Source organism: Anomaloglossus baeobatrachus, chromosome 8 (genome assembly GCF_048569485.1).
Source record: "Anomaloglossus baeobatrachus isolate aAnoBae1 chromosome 8, aAnoBae1.hap1, whole genome shotgun sequence".
Taxonomy (NCBI): domain Eukaryota; kingdom Metazoa; phylum Chordata; class Amphibia; order Anura; family Aromobatidae; genus Anomaloglossus; species Anomaloglossus baeobatrachus.
Genome location: NC_134360.1, coordinates 255,822,906 through 255,839,791, shown reverse-complemented (window position 1 = coordinate 255,839,791; position 16,886 = coordinate 255,822,906). Strand labels below are relative to the sequence as shown.

Below are 16,886 nucleotides of genomic sequence, written 5' to 3'. Positions count from 1 at the left end.
GGGTGAGCTGGACCGCAGAGTGAAGGCAAAAGGGCCAACAAGTGCTAAGCATCTCTGGGAACTCCTTCAAGACTGTTAGAAAACCATTTCCGGTGACTACCTCTTGAGGCTCATCAAGAGAATGGCAAGAGTGTGCAAAGCAGTAATCAAAGCAAAAGCTGGCTACTTTGAAGAACCTAGAATATAAGACATATTTTCAGTTGCTTCCCATTTTTTTAAGTATTTCATTCCACATGTTTTAATTCATAGTTTTGATGCCTTCAATGTGAATCTACAAATTTCAGAGTCATGAAAATAAAGAAAACTCTTTGAATGAGAAGGTGTGTCCAAACTTTTTGTCTGTACTGTATATATATATATATATATATATATATACAAATATATACTCTGTATATATAAATATATACAGTATATAAAATACAGCATTATAAATGTACTTCTAGATATATTTATAAATAAACATATGTAACTGATAAAGATAAATGAAATATATGTTCACAAATGTGTAATCAAGGATTTTACCGCAACAATATTTGCGAGGCAGTCTGACAGCAAAGCTTTACTGGTCTGTGAAAGACAAAACATATCAATCATTATGTAGATTTTGTTTTCGGTAACGATGCATTTTACATGTACATTGTTTTTAGACTTTCCACTATGTGAATATTACATCAAAACAATACGTCAACAAAATGTGGAAAAAATGTTACTCAGATAACAGTTTCTCTTTATAAAGTAAGAGTATTGTAAAATATTTAACAATATTGTATCATGTTCTTATCATTAAACAATTATTCCCATCTGTGCAGGTTATTAACTATCCACAGGAAAGGTCAAAACTTGCAGATCCCTGGACCCAGCACTGGAAGCCCCCGATCCTGAGAACCTGGGCTCTGAAATACCCCATAAAGAGTGAAGACGCTCCACACTCCGCCTTGAAGATGTGATTATATAACACATTGCTATGTATAGAAAGTTGCTTTATTTATTTTGTGGCCAGGAATAGTGAGTTACACAATATATCACATCAGTGCGTTCTGACGAAAAGCAAGATTGTGGCAGCCGGATTCTGGATCTGAGGCAGGAGGCCTAGCGAAGATGAAGGGAAGGACGAGGTCCTTATCCCAGGTCAGGAGGTCTAATCTATGGCACTGGCCATCCTTCAGGGGGGATAAAGACAACTAAAGGGTACTTTACACACTGCGACATCGCTAGCGATCTCGTTAGCTATGTGAAATTCTAGATCGCAAGTGCGATCTTTCGAGATCGCACAAAGGCCATTTTACGCATGTGCGATCTCGAAAGATCGCACTTGCGATCTAGAATTTCACATCGCTAATGAGATCGCTAGCGATGTCGCAGTGTGTAAAGTACCCTTAAGCTCGGTAGGTTCCTTATCTCAGGCAAGTAGGCTTTAAGCAAACAATTATCTATACTAGATAAAACGCTAGAGCCATACAGGGACACAAGTTCTCCTGTGGAGAGCTGAAGCTGCAGTGGCACAGCAAGGAGCATGTAACACTCATCAAATGGACTTTGAGAACACCAATAAGGAGTCGTACCCACGCACCACAGCCACTTGGGTCCTCACAAATTAACTATGAGTGGCTATGAGGGGGCGTAGTGACACCCCCCCGACCTGTACGGTCCTCACAGATGGAGCTTCCTGTAATGGTTCCCTTGACTGTTGTAACATGTGTTGAACTGATGTAACATGTAACTGTAAGTCCCTGTCTCTGGATTGTACAGATGAAGCATTGGTAGAGAGCTGTGGCCGCTATCTGATGTAAGGAGTCGTACCCATGCACCACAGCCAATGGGGTCCTAACAAATTAACTATGAGGTGAAATTGGCTGTGTGGGGGCGTAGCGACACCCCCCGACCTGTCCGGTCCTCACAGATGGAGCTTCCTGTAATGGTTCCATACACTGTCGTAACATGTGATGGAAGTAGCGTACCTGCACATGTAACTGTAAGTCCCTGTCTCTGGATTGTGCGGAGGAAGCATTGGTAGAGAGCTGTGGCCGCTATCTGATGTATACACTTCTCATAGTTTATTTTTGGATTTTGGTCCTTCTCTTTCAAATCTACCTCATCTGGTCCTGGCCTGACATGTCCATCAGCAGCATGCGGTCTGCTGAAACGTATCACCAAAGTAATTGCAGCCCACACATCCAGCCAGGACCCCCATTCTCCTGGAATGTGGTGGGGTGCGGATGACGCGCACCTCGGCTGTCCCCACCCGTTACACCTTTTGGAATGTAGCGGTGGTCACACATGTGCAATGTACTCAGCTATCTCTCCAGTTCATAACAATAAATCGATTCTAGCCATCCCTCAATTCCCACTAATCCCTCCAGAGACGCATTTGATGTGTAGTATCCCTTATTTTATATGACACATTAATATTATATTATTATAAAGAGCAGGAAATAAGTGCATCCTTTCAATACATTACATTCTACATCACTACTTTCTTCTTCCTGTATAGTCAAAAAAATACTTAAGATATCAGAAAAATCCTCTTCCAATGTATAATTGTTCCTTACCAGTTTACACAACACATCTGACAGCGGCCCCTTTATACCGAGTCCACCCTGCAATAATAAAGAACACAAGAGAGCTGAAGAATGGGCTTTTTATGTATAGAAGCTTGGGTACAGTGCCAGTATCTAAGCGTGGCGTATACAGATTTCCTAAAACCGGACACTATATTCTGATCAGAGCAGAATTTTATTGTTTGTTATTGTATAATTGCTGTTTGTTAATGCGGATTATATTTCAAGATCATCATAATCTTGTGAGTAACTGATCGCCAGTAGGAACCTGCAGAATTCATTAGGAACAGCCAAGGTAGATGTAATGGAAGCCTGATACTATGACTGCTGAAGTGTAGATAGACATGTCTGGTGTTACTGCGAGGTGAAGCTGGGGGAGCCCTTTCCCCTCACATTACTGCTGAGCAAGGGAACAACAAAAAACGTCTCACCATCCCGCCGGCCAATCAGTAGCCTCACACAAATCGCTGCCATCCGGAGTAAGTGAGCGCTGCTGCCCTCTCTTCCTCCAGATGTGTGTGTCGTCAGACTGGTGGACAACCCCTTTAAGTGCTCCATGCCTCTTCCTCAGATATCTCAGCTACACCCCCATCTTGCAGGATACGGTAATAGTTTTTACATTTGTTACAATACTGTACTTTTCTTTTTGTGATATTCATTAGACGCAGTTCTATCAGAATTCTAAAAATTATGGCGAATATTGCTATTTTGCTACAATTAAGAAGACAATGCAATCTCTGCCATTACAAAAATTGTCACAAAAAAAATAATAAAAAGGAACAAAAAGGAACTTTTTTGTGAAAATTTTTTCAAAACGCACAACTTCACTCTATTATGTGACTATACGTATTGGGATCTCAGCCAGTCATAGCCTGTTTCACACGTCCGTGACATACAGACCAGATTTATAGCTGAAGACCTGGCCCAACTGCTCGGCCCACCACTGAGCTAACTGCTCCCATTTGTGCCTATAAAGCAGTGGCTCAGGCCAAGTCTTCTGATCCGAGCTCGGCCGGAGTATCACAGACGTGTACAATAGGCTTTAGCGTGTAACTGAAATCTGCCACATGTGAAATGGACCTATAGGGGGTGACCTGACCTCTACAAACCCCCTGAAGACCTGTGATCCTGCATTGTATTTTATGTGCATCATCTCCTGTGTAATACAGCCAGCTGCCACCAGGTGTCATAGGTTTCCGGGTCTCCTAGTGATAAGGGATGGATAGGGAGTGACAGGGCAGCAGGGGGTTAAGTGAGGAGGGGGTTCACCAGCACAGGAAGAGATATAAGACAGGTGTTGCACAGGCAGAGTGAGGTAGGGAGATGCAGAGATAGTGAGAAGAAGAGGGAAGCTGAATCCTACAGAGCGGGTCCTCGGTGCAAGGAAAGAGCACAACTACGGCCAGGTAGACAGGCGGGACGAACATGGACGCAAAAAGCATGGGGCCTAGTCTTATGGACAGCCACCGTGACTACGGATTCTGGGGCCTTCGGGTGTGTAACCCAGTGCTGAGGACTCCAGGTGTGGAGCTCAGCGTAGCCAAAGATGTCTATACCCGTAGTGAAACGTGATCCAGGAAGCTGGTGGGACCCTGTGACACCTGATCTAGGAGGCATTGTATGGAAATGTGTAACCTGTCCGGTAATGAAGGGGTGCCTCTCCTATGGAGAAACATATTCATATGAAAGAATTATATGTAGTAAAGCTCAATTGTTGGATGGAACCCCTGCGTCGCCTTTGATTTCCTAGGACTAAAACCTACTGCAGCCGCCCTTGAGAAAATGCACCCCAACATTTCCCAAATACACCCCAACCTGTATCCATGTAACACGTCAGCCGGGTCAGCGACTAGAACCCCTGGCCTCGGCGGACGCCCCGACCGACCCTACAGCCCCAGGATAGATTCAAATATAGCGTTTATGTTATTGATTATTGCTGCGACTACTGCAAACTCGTATCAAAATGCTGCCGCTTTACTTCACTTTCACAAATTCTGCAGCATTTTGAAGCAATTGTGGGTTAATCATGCAAAAGAAAACATGAAATAATCTAATACCATTTTAGACATGGCTGATCTGCCTCAAAAATCTCACATTACAATACATGTGACTGGGGTTGTAAAAGCTGGATTCATATGCAATAGATATAAACCTGAAGGGAAGGGGATTTTGGAATTGTCTATGGGAGAATAACTTTTCAGCACAAACTAAGTCTCTGCTGTCAAATGTCTCAATAAATATTAAATCACTTTTCAGAACTTTTAGATGTTATTATTGCTTGTTCTATTTGCAAATTAGGAAAACATGATATTGTAAAAGTAAAATGTAACATTGTCACAGTTTTTATTTTAGAATGAGCTTTGAATATCTGAATTTTTCACTAACAAAATTAAATAATAAAAACATAAAAAACCTCAACAACTTACAATAAGGTTCCCGACCACCCTGCCAGCAAGTGCTGCAACGTCTGTAGTAGTTCCACTAGCGCTTTCCTGTCGTAAGATACAAATTTATAAATATTTCTCCCAACCATTTCAAACCAACAAACACCTTTTCTAATCATTATTTATTATTTGAGATGGATGCAAAAAACTTTCATGAATTCAATGAAATGCAGAATTTCAGATTCGTAATTTAGATTTGGATTTTTTTTCTATGGATAATACAAAAGTAGCAGGCTGATTTCAAATTTTGTAAAAAAATATATTGTTCAAAGGTTTATTTATTTAGATTTTTTTTATAGATTTGATGTAGTATCAAATATGTGTGGCAGAATATATTATATAATTAAAACAAGCAGGAAAACGAGTGTATTGTACCAATGTTTTTCTTTTTTATTTTTCAAAAAAGTTATAACGTTTATTTATTCAACATACATTAAAAACACCACCAAAGTCACTCAAAGAAACACACATTGTGGGGGAATTTTGACCCAAAAAATTATTGATAGGGAGGTGAAATAATATATATTTATATATATATATCTATATGATGGAATAAATGTATATGAAAAAACCTCCAAATCCCCTTCTTAAATAGCAAGTTAATCAATATATATTAGCCGTATTATTATCTAGTTATAAATTCAACTCCCACTCCCCAATACATATTTTGCAAAAATATAGGAAGGAATAATTATTCACAAATATCAAAAATAAAATAAAAATATAAATAGGGATCAATCAAAAAATATCATTACAAAAATACATGGAGGGATAAATATTCAAAGGGTATCATTCGGCAAAAGTATTTAAAGAAATATAAATATAAAGGGGGATCAGCCAGTTAATATATGTAATTGTGGTAAAAAAACATTAAAACTATTTAATTGCCAAACATGCAAAAAAAGTGTAACTATTGCAGCTAGTAATATATCAATATGCACCTAAATCAAACAAAAATTGGCTGCCCACGACCGGAGGCTCAGTCTCTCTGCATATAATTAAATATGTGCAATACTCACATAGTTACAAGGTCAAAAGAACCCCCAAACACCTCGACGCACATTTCAAGGAAACCTTTTCATTAGGTGCATATTACTAGCTGCAATAGTTACACTTTTTTTGCATGTTTGGCACTTAAATAGTTTGAATGTTTTTTTACCACAATTAAATATATTAACTGGCTGATCCCCATTTATATTTATATTTCCCTAAATACTTTTGCCGAATGATACCCTTTTTACCCCTCCATGTATTTTTGTACAGACATTTTTTGATTGATCCTTATTTATATTTTTATTTTACTTTTGATATTTGTGAATATTTATTCCTTCCTATATTTTTGCAAAATATTTATTGTTGAGTGGGAGTAGAATTTATAACTATCTAATAATACGAATAATATTGATTAACTGGCTATTTAATAAGGGGATTTGGAGGTTTTTTCAAATACATTTATTCCATCAGTGCAATATATTTAATCATTGGGGAGGGTGTTGGGATATTGTTCTGTCTACACTTTTTAATATTGAATATTTACGATATATCTTATAATTTGATATTTTGCAGGCAGTGTATATATATATATATATATATTTATAATATGGCTAATATTGATTAACTTGCTATGTAACCCTAGAACGCACAAGCATAACAATCTACCATAGAAAACAAATGACCTAGCAGGCCTGTGAGGCCCCAGGTATGCGTTCTAGGGTTAAGAAGGGGATTTGGAGGTTTTGTGCAGCAGGCCTTCATGGTAAAATAGATGCTAGGAGACCACTACTAAGGACAAGCAACAAGCAGAAGAGACTTGTTTGGGCAAAAGAACACAAGGAATGGACATTAGACCAGTGGAAATCTGTGCTTTGGTCTGATGAGTCCAAATTTGAGATCTTTGGATCCAACCACCGTGCCTTTGTAGAAAAGGTGAATGGATGGACTCTACATGGCTGGTTCCCACCGTGAAGCATGGAGGAGGAGGTGTGATGGTGTGGGGGTGCTTTGCTGGTAACACTGTTGGGGATTTATTCAAAATTGAAGGCATACTGAACCAGCATGGCTACCACAGCATCTTGCAGCGGCATGCTATTCCATCCGGTTTGCGTTTAGTTGGACCATCATTTATTTTTCAACAGGACAATGACCCCAAACACCTCCAGGTTGTGTAAGGGCTATTTGACTAAGAATGAGAGTGATGGGGTGCTACGCCAGATGACCTGGTCTCCACAGTCACCAGACCTGAACCCAATCGAAATGGTTTGGGGTGAGCTGGACCGCAGAGTGAAGGCAAAAGGGCCAACAAGTGCTAAGCATCTCTGGGAACTCCTTCAAGACTGTTGGAGAACCATTTCTGGTGACTACCTCTTGAAGCTCATCAAGAGATTGCCAAGAGTGTGCAAAGCCGTAATCAAAGCAAAAGGTGGCTACTTTGAAGTATTTAATTTCACAAGTTTTAATTCATAGTTTTGATGCCTTCAATGTGAATCTACAATTTTTAGGGTCCTGAAAATAAAGAAAACTCTTTGAATGAGAAGGTGTGTCCAGACTTTTGGTCTGTACTATATATATATATATATATATATATGATTTCACCTCCCTATCAATAATTTTTTGGTCAAAATTCCCCCACAATGTGTGTTTTTCTGAGTGACTTTGTTGGTGTTTTTAATGTATGTTGAATAAATAAATGTTAAAACTTTTTTAAAAAATAAATAAAGAAAAATATTGGTACAATACATTTGTTTTCCTGTTTGTTTTGATTATTTAACATTTTCAGTTAAGATACCACAATTTATATGGTGGGGAAGCAAATGAAGTTTTCAATATGTACAGAATATATTATAGTGGTATAGTAGAATCCACAATCACTATTGAGTAAAGTGTGAATTGAACCAAATATTAACCCCTCAGCACACAGTCACCTACATCTGCTGCGCTCCCTCCGCACCCGGTAGATGCCGGCAATGTTACACAACCAGCATCTGTGTCTAACGAGTCTCGAAAAATGGGGACACAAACTTAAATATACTACATATATATATAATATACTGTATACACTAGCATAGACAAAGAGATCTATAGAAAAAGGATTTCTAAAGATCTTTTATCTTATGCTAATGATGCCAGCGACTAGTTACTAGATGGTTAGTTGCCTTGACTAGTCAACCCCCTTAGCATATCAGCACGCCCACAGGGGCGTGCTAACATGCTAAAGATTGCGCATTATCAGAGGATGGTCACGTTCACCTCTCCGCCGCCATTGCTGGTTTTCACCTCAGGGCGCCTGATAAGAAATCCTGAACTTCCAGTCATGTGCACTATGAAGCCGGATGTACAGTATATGTCCCGGCTTCAAACTGGTGTAGTGTGCATTATCTATGCTACTAGATAGTTGGGCAGGGATTAGCAATATACACCCAGAACTGGTCATAGTAATGGGTGCATACTGCACTGGACAGGCTCCCTTTAAAGGTCCAGTCACACTAAGCAACTTACCAGCGATCCCAACAACGATAGGGATCGCTGGTAAGTTGCTAGGAGGTTGCTGGTGAGATGTCACACTGCGACGCTCCAGCGATCCCACCAGCAACCTGACCTGGCAGGGATCGCTGGAGCGTCGCTACACGAGTTGCTGGTGAGCTCACCAGCAACCAGTGACCAGCCCCCAGCGCCGCGTGGAAGATGCTGCGCTTGGTAACTAAGGTAAATATCGGGTAACCAACCCGATATTTACCTTGGTTACCAGCGCACGGAGCTACACGTGCAGAGAACAGGGAGCAGCGCACACTGAGCGCTGGCTCCCTGCTCTCCTAGGTACAGCACACATCGGGTTAATTAACCCGATGTGTCCTGCAGCTACATGTGCACAGAGCAGGAGCCGGCACTGACAGTGAGAGCGGCGGAGGCTGGTAACAAAGGTAAATATCGGGTAACCAAGGACAGGGCTTCTTGGTTACCCGATGTTTACTGTGGTTACCAGCCTCCGCAGAAGCCGGCTCCTGCTGCCTGCACATTTAGTTGTTGCTGTCTCGCTGTCACACACAGCGATCTGTGCTTCACAGCGGGACAGCAACAACTAAAAAATGGCCCAGGACATTCAGCAACAACCAACGACCTCACAGCAGGGGCCAGGTTGTTGCTGGATGTCACACACAGCAACATCGCTAGCAACGTCACAAAAGTTGTTCGTTAGCTGTGATGTTGCTAGCGATGTTGCTTAGTGTGACGGGGCCTTAAGAATTGCAAAAATTAAAGATTTGATTTGCCTTCTTGATTCTCTTTATCTATCTCAAGATAGACTTTGCTGCCAACTGCTCCCAGCAAAACCGCTGGAAATAACCTTTAATTACTTGTTAATTCTATCATTTGTCCGGGCAGATTTCTCTTTCCAATCTTTTTTATATATTAAAACAAGAGCTGTAATGGAATCTTCCTTAGATGCTGCCCTGTAGGACATAAGGTAAAACATGTACATGATCCGCTTATACTTTCATTTATTATCGATATTATCTTACAAGTGCATCTTCTGTGCCAACTATGTCATCAAGGCTACATCCAATCTTTTTCTATTGAGAAATGAGAAGAAAAAATATAAAGTGAAGCTCAAGCTTTGAATCTAAATGAATATAAATTTACAGTAATTACATTATATTTTTCCTCTACCACAAGAGATTCTCTTATCAGTAGTCGGGTTTTTCAAGCGGTTTCCACAGCAGAATCTGCCTGAAACAGACGTCGTGTGCACAAACCTCAAGGATGATTTCCCTTCACAAAATGCTCAGAGGAATGGACATTATTATCTTCTTATATCCCCAGCATTACCATGTACACACGATTTGCTTTGCGCAGGTTCAGACTTTTGAACGTCTTTTACCCGCTTCAGGTTTCTAAAAACGTCAATCAGCTGAAAGAAGTAACAATGTCCATTCTTCTCTGTACTTTATATTACAAATCAAAGCGAAAAGTCAAAACTAAACTACACCCAGAGATTCCCGGGGGTCATTGGGAGCTTTTTGCCTTAATTGTTTCTTAAAAAAAATTATATCAGCTTCTTTATTATACAACGGAGTGGAAAATATAAGTGACTGGAAAGAGACAGTAAACAAGAGGTTACAAAAACCATGGGAAAGCGCTCCGAAAAGCCAGCAGTGGCCAAAACCGATGGAAAAATGCTCCGGAAACCAAAGAAACAACACAAAAGACGATTTAGAAAACAAAACCAGAGTTTCCCAAAGAGTCCTCTGCTTGAAAAACTTATCAGATTCACCCACCTGGAAAGATGTGGTGTGCACAAACCCTGTGAGATGTTTGCAGATCTCAGGGCTTTGTCAGTAATAAACAGGATCCAATTACTGCTCGTGTGATATGTTGGTCTACGTTGTCACAACTGACATTGTGTATTTAAAGTGGTGCAGGGGAATCCGGGCCGGGGCGACGGACTAGTCACATCTCTCCCTATAGTTCATATGCTTTCTGTGCAACGCCGCAGCATTTCAGAGAAGGACATCCCTGGATGCATCCCGCAGCCCGACTCTGATAATGCTGCCCATGGTTTGGATAGCATGAATCAAGTGACAGGACCCCATTCAATTTAGCATACAGGTATGATACCCTAATAGATATACTAGAAGTTATTATTGCACCCGCTAAACATTTCCCCATAGAGCCAAACAAGGGGGCAGCTGAACTCAAAGCTCGTCCAGTTTCTGTCCAGGTACAGTATATATTCCATAATGTTCCTCGGCCAGTCTGCAGCTCAGGAGGAGATCATGACACTATGGTACTGATTTAGGTAAGAAAGCAAACCCGTCACATAGCGTGATTCCCCGAAATAAGATAGAATCTTATATTATTTTTTCTTTTTTTCCCAAAAGATGTGCGAGGGCTTCTTTCCAGGGGATGTCTAATATTTTATTTTTGTTGTATGTTGCCCCATTGTGTTGCTGTAAGCCATGCAAAAATGTATATTCACATGCCGGCTGTTAATACCAAATGAATATTCACCCTTCCCTCGCACCAATCACTGATATCACTGATATTCGCAAAGGGGGGGGCGAGGGAAGGGCTGAATATTCATTTTGTATTAACAGCGGGCGTGAGACCATACATTTTATGAGGCAATGTACAGCAATAAAGGTTACATATTCGGAAAGGACAAGCAAAACAAAAGGAGAAAGGAGGTGTGCAAAAACTTGAAGATCACCAAGAATATCAAAGAGGTACAATATTTTTATTAGTAATAAATAAATAAAGCAAAAACACACAAATAAAAGCAGCTAAAAGCACACATCAAAAGGTGCACAAATAAGGGGTGACCGCATACACTAAGATAGCCTGTGTTTTATTTCCTTGAGGAGAGGACAGGAGTGGCTATCTTGTTGTATGCGGTCACCCCTTATTTATGCACCTTTTGATGTGTGTTTTTAGATGCTTTTATTTGTGTGTTTTTGCTGTGTTTATTTATCACTAATAAAAATATTGTACCTCTGATATTCTTGGTGATCACACATTTTTTCACACCTCCTTTCTCCTTTTGTTTTACTTGCTCAGATTTTGGTGTGTTATTTGGATAGATCCCAGGTTTTGCCGCGGAGCCCTCCCATCCCATCCTTGTTTCAATATTCTGAAAGGACTGCATTGCCCCTATTTCATGATACCATTAGTTTGATGAACATAACTAGGGCTTATTTGTGGAGTAGGGCTTATATTTTAAGCATATTCCAAGAAGGCTGAAAAATCCTGCTCGGGCTTATGTTCAGGGAAACACGGTATTATCTATACTCCCTGAATTGGCATTCGTTTATATGTACATGTGCTTAAAACATTACATTGTGATTAATGGGAGAACACCGTATCTTAACACTCAACAACAGACTGTCATTGTATATTTCTTACCACTGCTCCTTTTAATGCGGTGAAGGAAGCTCTATAGTTCGCTACATTGGCATCAAACTGTAAAATGACAATAGATAATATGTATAGAATTAAATCTATGTAAAATGAAATTATCAACTGCTTAATATAAAGAGGTATTCCGAATAATCAGCATTCCCACCTGAGAGAAACCTTAATATCAGCCTATGCAGGGGCGGAAGAAGTGACATGTCACTTCTTAGAACGCAGCGATTCGGCAAGCAGCCTACGCCCTGCGTTCTAATATGCCACGTGCGGACGTCTCCTGCACTATCTCCATAGACTGTGCAGGGGACGCAGGACACATGCAGTTACACTGCGGTGCAGATCGCAGCGTAACTGCATGCAATACGCACACGTGCGCACATAGCCTTAACATGCTAAGAGGGCTTGAACTAACACCCTTGGGACTAGTTGATGAGCTCATTAGCATACCATAAAGGATCTTTTTAAATACTTTTTCTATAGATCTCTTTATCTATGCTACTAGATACAGGGACGGTCAGGCAGGGATTAGCAGTATACACACAGAACTGCTCGTGGTCCGGGGGCAGATTACACCTGACAGGTTCCCTTTAAACTGTTTTTCTAATTAAAATCACATATATTGATGGTAAAGTCAAACACATTATGACTTGGTAGAAATGATCAGGAGTTGAAAAAGTAACCATCGTTTACATTTTCCTTCATAAATGAATAATGCACTTGAAAATCAAAACTTTGTAATGTAGCTCATTGGAGACATTCACTTCATTCTCCTCCTGAACTGATCATTCATTTTGAAAATGATTAATTCACAAGTATAATCTGTCTTCAGTGAATATAGAGTTAATCAGTATTGAGATAGGAGATGACAGTGGGTGAACTTGCAGCAGAATATCTGTCGGCCTCTAGCTCCTCCCTCCTCCTCCCTCCATAGAACTTTATAAGCACCAACTGCCAGATCCTATTTCAGTAATGTGAATATCTGTCTTCACTGAATACAGAATTTACCCATTAATTGAGAAGTTTCAGGATGAATGATTCGTCCTGGAGGAGAAAGAAGCAGATTTCTCTGATAAAGATATAGCACAAAGTTTCTTATTGTCATGAGATAAAGATTAGAATGACGAATACTCTTTTTAACTTTTATTTTCTCATTTGGGATGTACAAAAATGCACTGGTGAGTTGTGATTCTACCATGATTTGGTATTGTATAGAAGTTAGTTTGATGTTGAGGCTTTTATCTTCTTTTTCTTAAACTTCAACAATGAAGTATGTGTTATATATATATATGTGATTTTCCTTCGTACTTTCTCTTCTAACTCGTCTACAGAATAGGAGATAGGATGTAAATTATCATAAGTGTGTATTAGAAGAAAAGTACAGAATAGGCACAGGCTGCTAATGGAGCCGTACACACAGGCATCTTGGCTGCTAATGGAGCCGTACACACAGGCATCTTGGCTGCTAATGGAGCCGTACACACAGGCATCTTGGCCGCTAATGGAGCCGTACACACAGGCATCTTGGCCGCTAATGGAGCCGTACACACAGGCATCTTGGCCGCTAATGGAGCCGTACACACAGGCATCTTGGCCGCTAATGGAGCCGTACACACAGGCATCTTGGCCGCTAATGGAGCCGTACACACAGGCATCTTGGCCGCTAATGGAGCCGTACACACAGGCATCTTGGCCGCTAATGGAGCCGTACACACAGGCATCTTGGCCGCTAATGGAGCCGTACACACAGGCATCTTGGCCGCTAATGGAGCCGTACACACAGGCATCTTGGCCGCTAATGGAGCCGTACACACAGGCATCTTGGCCGCTAATGGAGCCGTACACACAGGCATCTTGGCCGCTAATGGAGCCGTACACACAGGCATTTTGGCCGCTAATGGAGCCGTACACACAGGCATCTTGGCCGCTAATGGAGCCGTACACACAGGCATCTTGGCCGCTAATGGAGCCGTACACACAGGCATCTTGGCCGCTAATGGAGCCGTACACACAGGCATCTTGGCCGCTAATGGAGCCGTACACACAGGCATCTTGGCCGCTAATGGAGCCGTTCACACAGGCATCTTGGCCGCTAATGGAGCCGTACACACAGGCATCTTGGCCGCTAATGGAGCCGTACACACAGGCATCTTGGCTGCTAATGGAACCGTACACACAGGCATCTTGGCTGCTAATGGAGCCGTACACACAGGCATCTTGGCTGCTAATGGAGCCGTACACACAGGTATCTTGGCCGCTAATGGAGCCGTACACACAGGCATCTTGGCTGCTAATGGAGCCGTACACACAGGCATCTTGGCTGCTAATGGAGCCGTACACACAGGCATCTTGGCTGCTAATGGAGCCGTACACACAGGCATCTTGGCCGCTAATGGCGCCGTTCACACAGGCATCTTGGCCGCTAATGGAGCCGTACACACAGGCATCTTGGCCGCTAATGGAGCCGTACACACAGGCATCTTGGCCGCTAATGGCGCCGTTCACACAGGCATCTTGGCCGCTAATGGAGCCGTACACACAGGCATCTTGGCCGCTAATGGAGCCGTACACACAGGCATCTTGGCCGCTAATGGCGCCGTTCACACAGGCATCTTGGCCGCTAATGGAGCCGTACACACAGGCATCTTGGCCGCTAATGGAGCCGTACACACAGGCATCTTGGCCGCTAATGGCGCCGTTCACACAGGCATCTTGGCTTTACTGTTTAACTATATCACCAATGCTGAATCTGTTTTCTAACAAATATCACATTTTGGGGGTGTCTCTGTACATTGTGTTCTTGTGATAAAAAAGCATTGTAAAGTCAGAATATTAGAACAGAGTTTGTTGCTAATTAATTCTCATATATTAAAAGTATAAGTCATATCGTTATGCTTTTATTGTATTAAACACTGACACGATCACATATACTTACATTGTTGCTGCTATGATCACAAATAAATGTTATATATTTGTGCAGGACATCTGGAGATTGCTAATGAAGAAGAGACAATGATGTGAGGGTCAGTGGAGGGTGATAATGTGGATACAATAAGACCATACGTAATGAACATGTTTATGAGAACCACTAATAACATTGCACACAGTGTGGCTTCTATTTTACAGAAATTAATGTCTGAATGGAAACAACTGCACGTTCATTGCTGTAGATGTGGGCTACAATTTCAGTGTGAGATTAGTGACATTTTCGCTTCCAGAATCTTACCTTTAGTCCATCAAACAAGCACTCCCACCGTTCACCTTCACATATAGAGCAGAGAAAAACAACAAGTTACCTGACAATGCATAGGAATAATGCACGATATACCAGAATGTGACAATCTACGCACCGGCAGCAGCGAGGCTGACACCAGCCAGGACCAGGAATACGATCATCTTCATTATGGAGATAGTGGAGCTCAAGGCATGGATGATACCAGTCAAGGTCCTTCTTTTATAGCCCTAAAATTGGTGCCATCCCTAAACACACAATATGACGCTACGCACATTGGAAACTGTCCTAGACACCGGCACCTTTGATGTTAGAACTAATTCAATCAAGTTTATTGGTATAGTTATGCCAACCTTTAACATTTGCCAACATTTCACATCCTGCATTAAATGCAAACATTAAATGTAAACATTAATATAACTTGATGCTGTTTTTAGCCTTTAGCTTTTTCTGTTCCAGATTTTGCTCTTACCAGTCTTGATAATGCATTGTACAGTAGGAAGCCCCTATATCTGTGTAAGTCTAAACATAAAAATAAGGCAACTTTATCATTAAAAATATTGATGTGATTGGCAAGAAATCTGTGCTGGTAACCCTAGCTGTAGGCTTTGTTCACACTGGCGTATTTCCGGTCAATGTGCCATTCGCCAACAATGGTCTGCACACGGAGAGCAGTGACCGATGACAGTCAATGTGCCGGAGCCCAGGAGTGAGGTTGTCCACGGAGCAATGCTCTGCACACGGAGAGCAGTGACCGATGACAGTCAATGTGCCAGAGCCCAGGAGTGAGGTTGTCCACGGAGCAATGGTCTGCACACGGAGAGCAGTGACCGATGACAGTCAATGTGCCGGAGCCCAGGAGTGAGGTTGTCCACGGAGCAATGCTCTGCACACGGAGAGCAGTGACCGATGACAGTCAATGTGCCGGAGCCCAGGAGGGAGGTTGTCCACGGAGCAATGGTCTGCACACGGAGAGCAGTGACCGATGACAGTCAATGTGCCGGAGCCCAGGAGGGAGGTTGTCCATGGAGCAATGGCCTGCACACGGAGAGCAGTGACCGATGACAGTCAATGTGCCGGAGCCCAGGAGTGAGGTTGTCCACGGAGCAATGGTCTTGCGGGTAAATATTGCCCTAATCTTATCCATTGAGATGAGATCCGATGAGACAGTGATATTATTTAATGGCAGATTGCTGAAAATGTGCATGATGCAGATCAGTGATGGAGCTGTCATTTCTGCATAACTTTTAGTAAAAATCTGCAACTTCAAAAATTCACCAAAAGCTCATTATGGGAATGAAGCCTCAATGAAATCTGTCACCAGTCTTTACTACCTAACCAGAGAGCAGCATGATGTAGGGGCTGAGAGCCTGATTCCAGCGATGTGTCACTTACTGGGCTGCTTGCTGCAGTTTTTATAAAATCCTGCTCCATAGTTCCTGACCCGCTCCATGATGTAATAGTACATCATGGAAAATGAAGGCGTTACATATTCTCAATCTTAAAATGGGTATTGATAAAATCTTAGCAAATATGAGCTACTGATTATATATTTATTTAATAATTAATTCAAAAATGTTGGTCTCATATTCATTAAATATACAGTACAGACCAAAGTAGCCTCCTTTTGCTTTGATTACTGCTTTGCACACTCTTGGCATTCTCTTGATGAGCTTCAAAAGGTAGTCACCGGAAATGGTTTTCCAACAGTTTTGAAGGAGTTACCAGAGATGCTTAGCACTTGTTGGCCCTTTT

At 41.6% G+C, this 16,886-nt stretch overlaps 1 protein-coding gene across 2 annotated transcripts in view; it reads right to left on the bottom strand.

Moving 5' to 3' along the window:
* Window positions 1–15,321, bottom strand: part of LOC142249546 (uncharacterized) — a 42,853-nt gene extending 27,532 nt beyond the window's left edge. For both annotated transcript variants that reach the window (XM_075321213.1, XM_075321214.1), the window contains exons 1-8: window positions 15,250–15,321; window positions 15,126–15,160; window positions 14,835–14,894; window positions 11,897–11,953; window positions 9,517–9,567; window positions 4,985–5,050; window positions 2,550–2,597; window positions 523–567 (exon numbers count right to left, since the gene is read on the bottom strand). In XM_075321213.1, coding sequence (XP_075177328.1) covers window positions 523–567; window positions 2,550–2,597; window positions 4,985–5,050; window positions 9,517–9,567; window positions 11,897–11,953; window positions 14,835–14,894; window positions 15,126–15,160; window positions 15,250–15,301 — 414 coding nt within the window. In that variant the 5' untranslated portion in view covers window positions 15,302–15,321. The remainder of the gene's footprint in view (window positions 1–522; window positions 568–2,549; window positions 2,598–4,984; window positions 5,051–9,516; window positions 9,568–11,896; window positions 11,954–14,834; window positions 14,895–15,125; window positions 15,161–15,249) is intronic.
* Window positions 15,322–16,886: the final 1,565 nt, after the last annotated feature.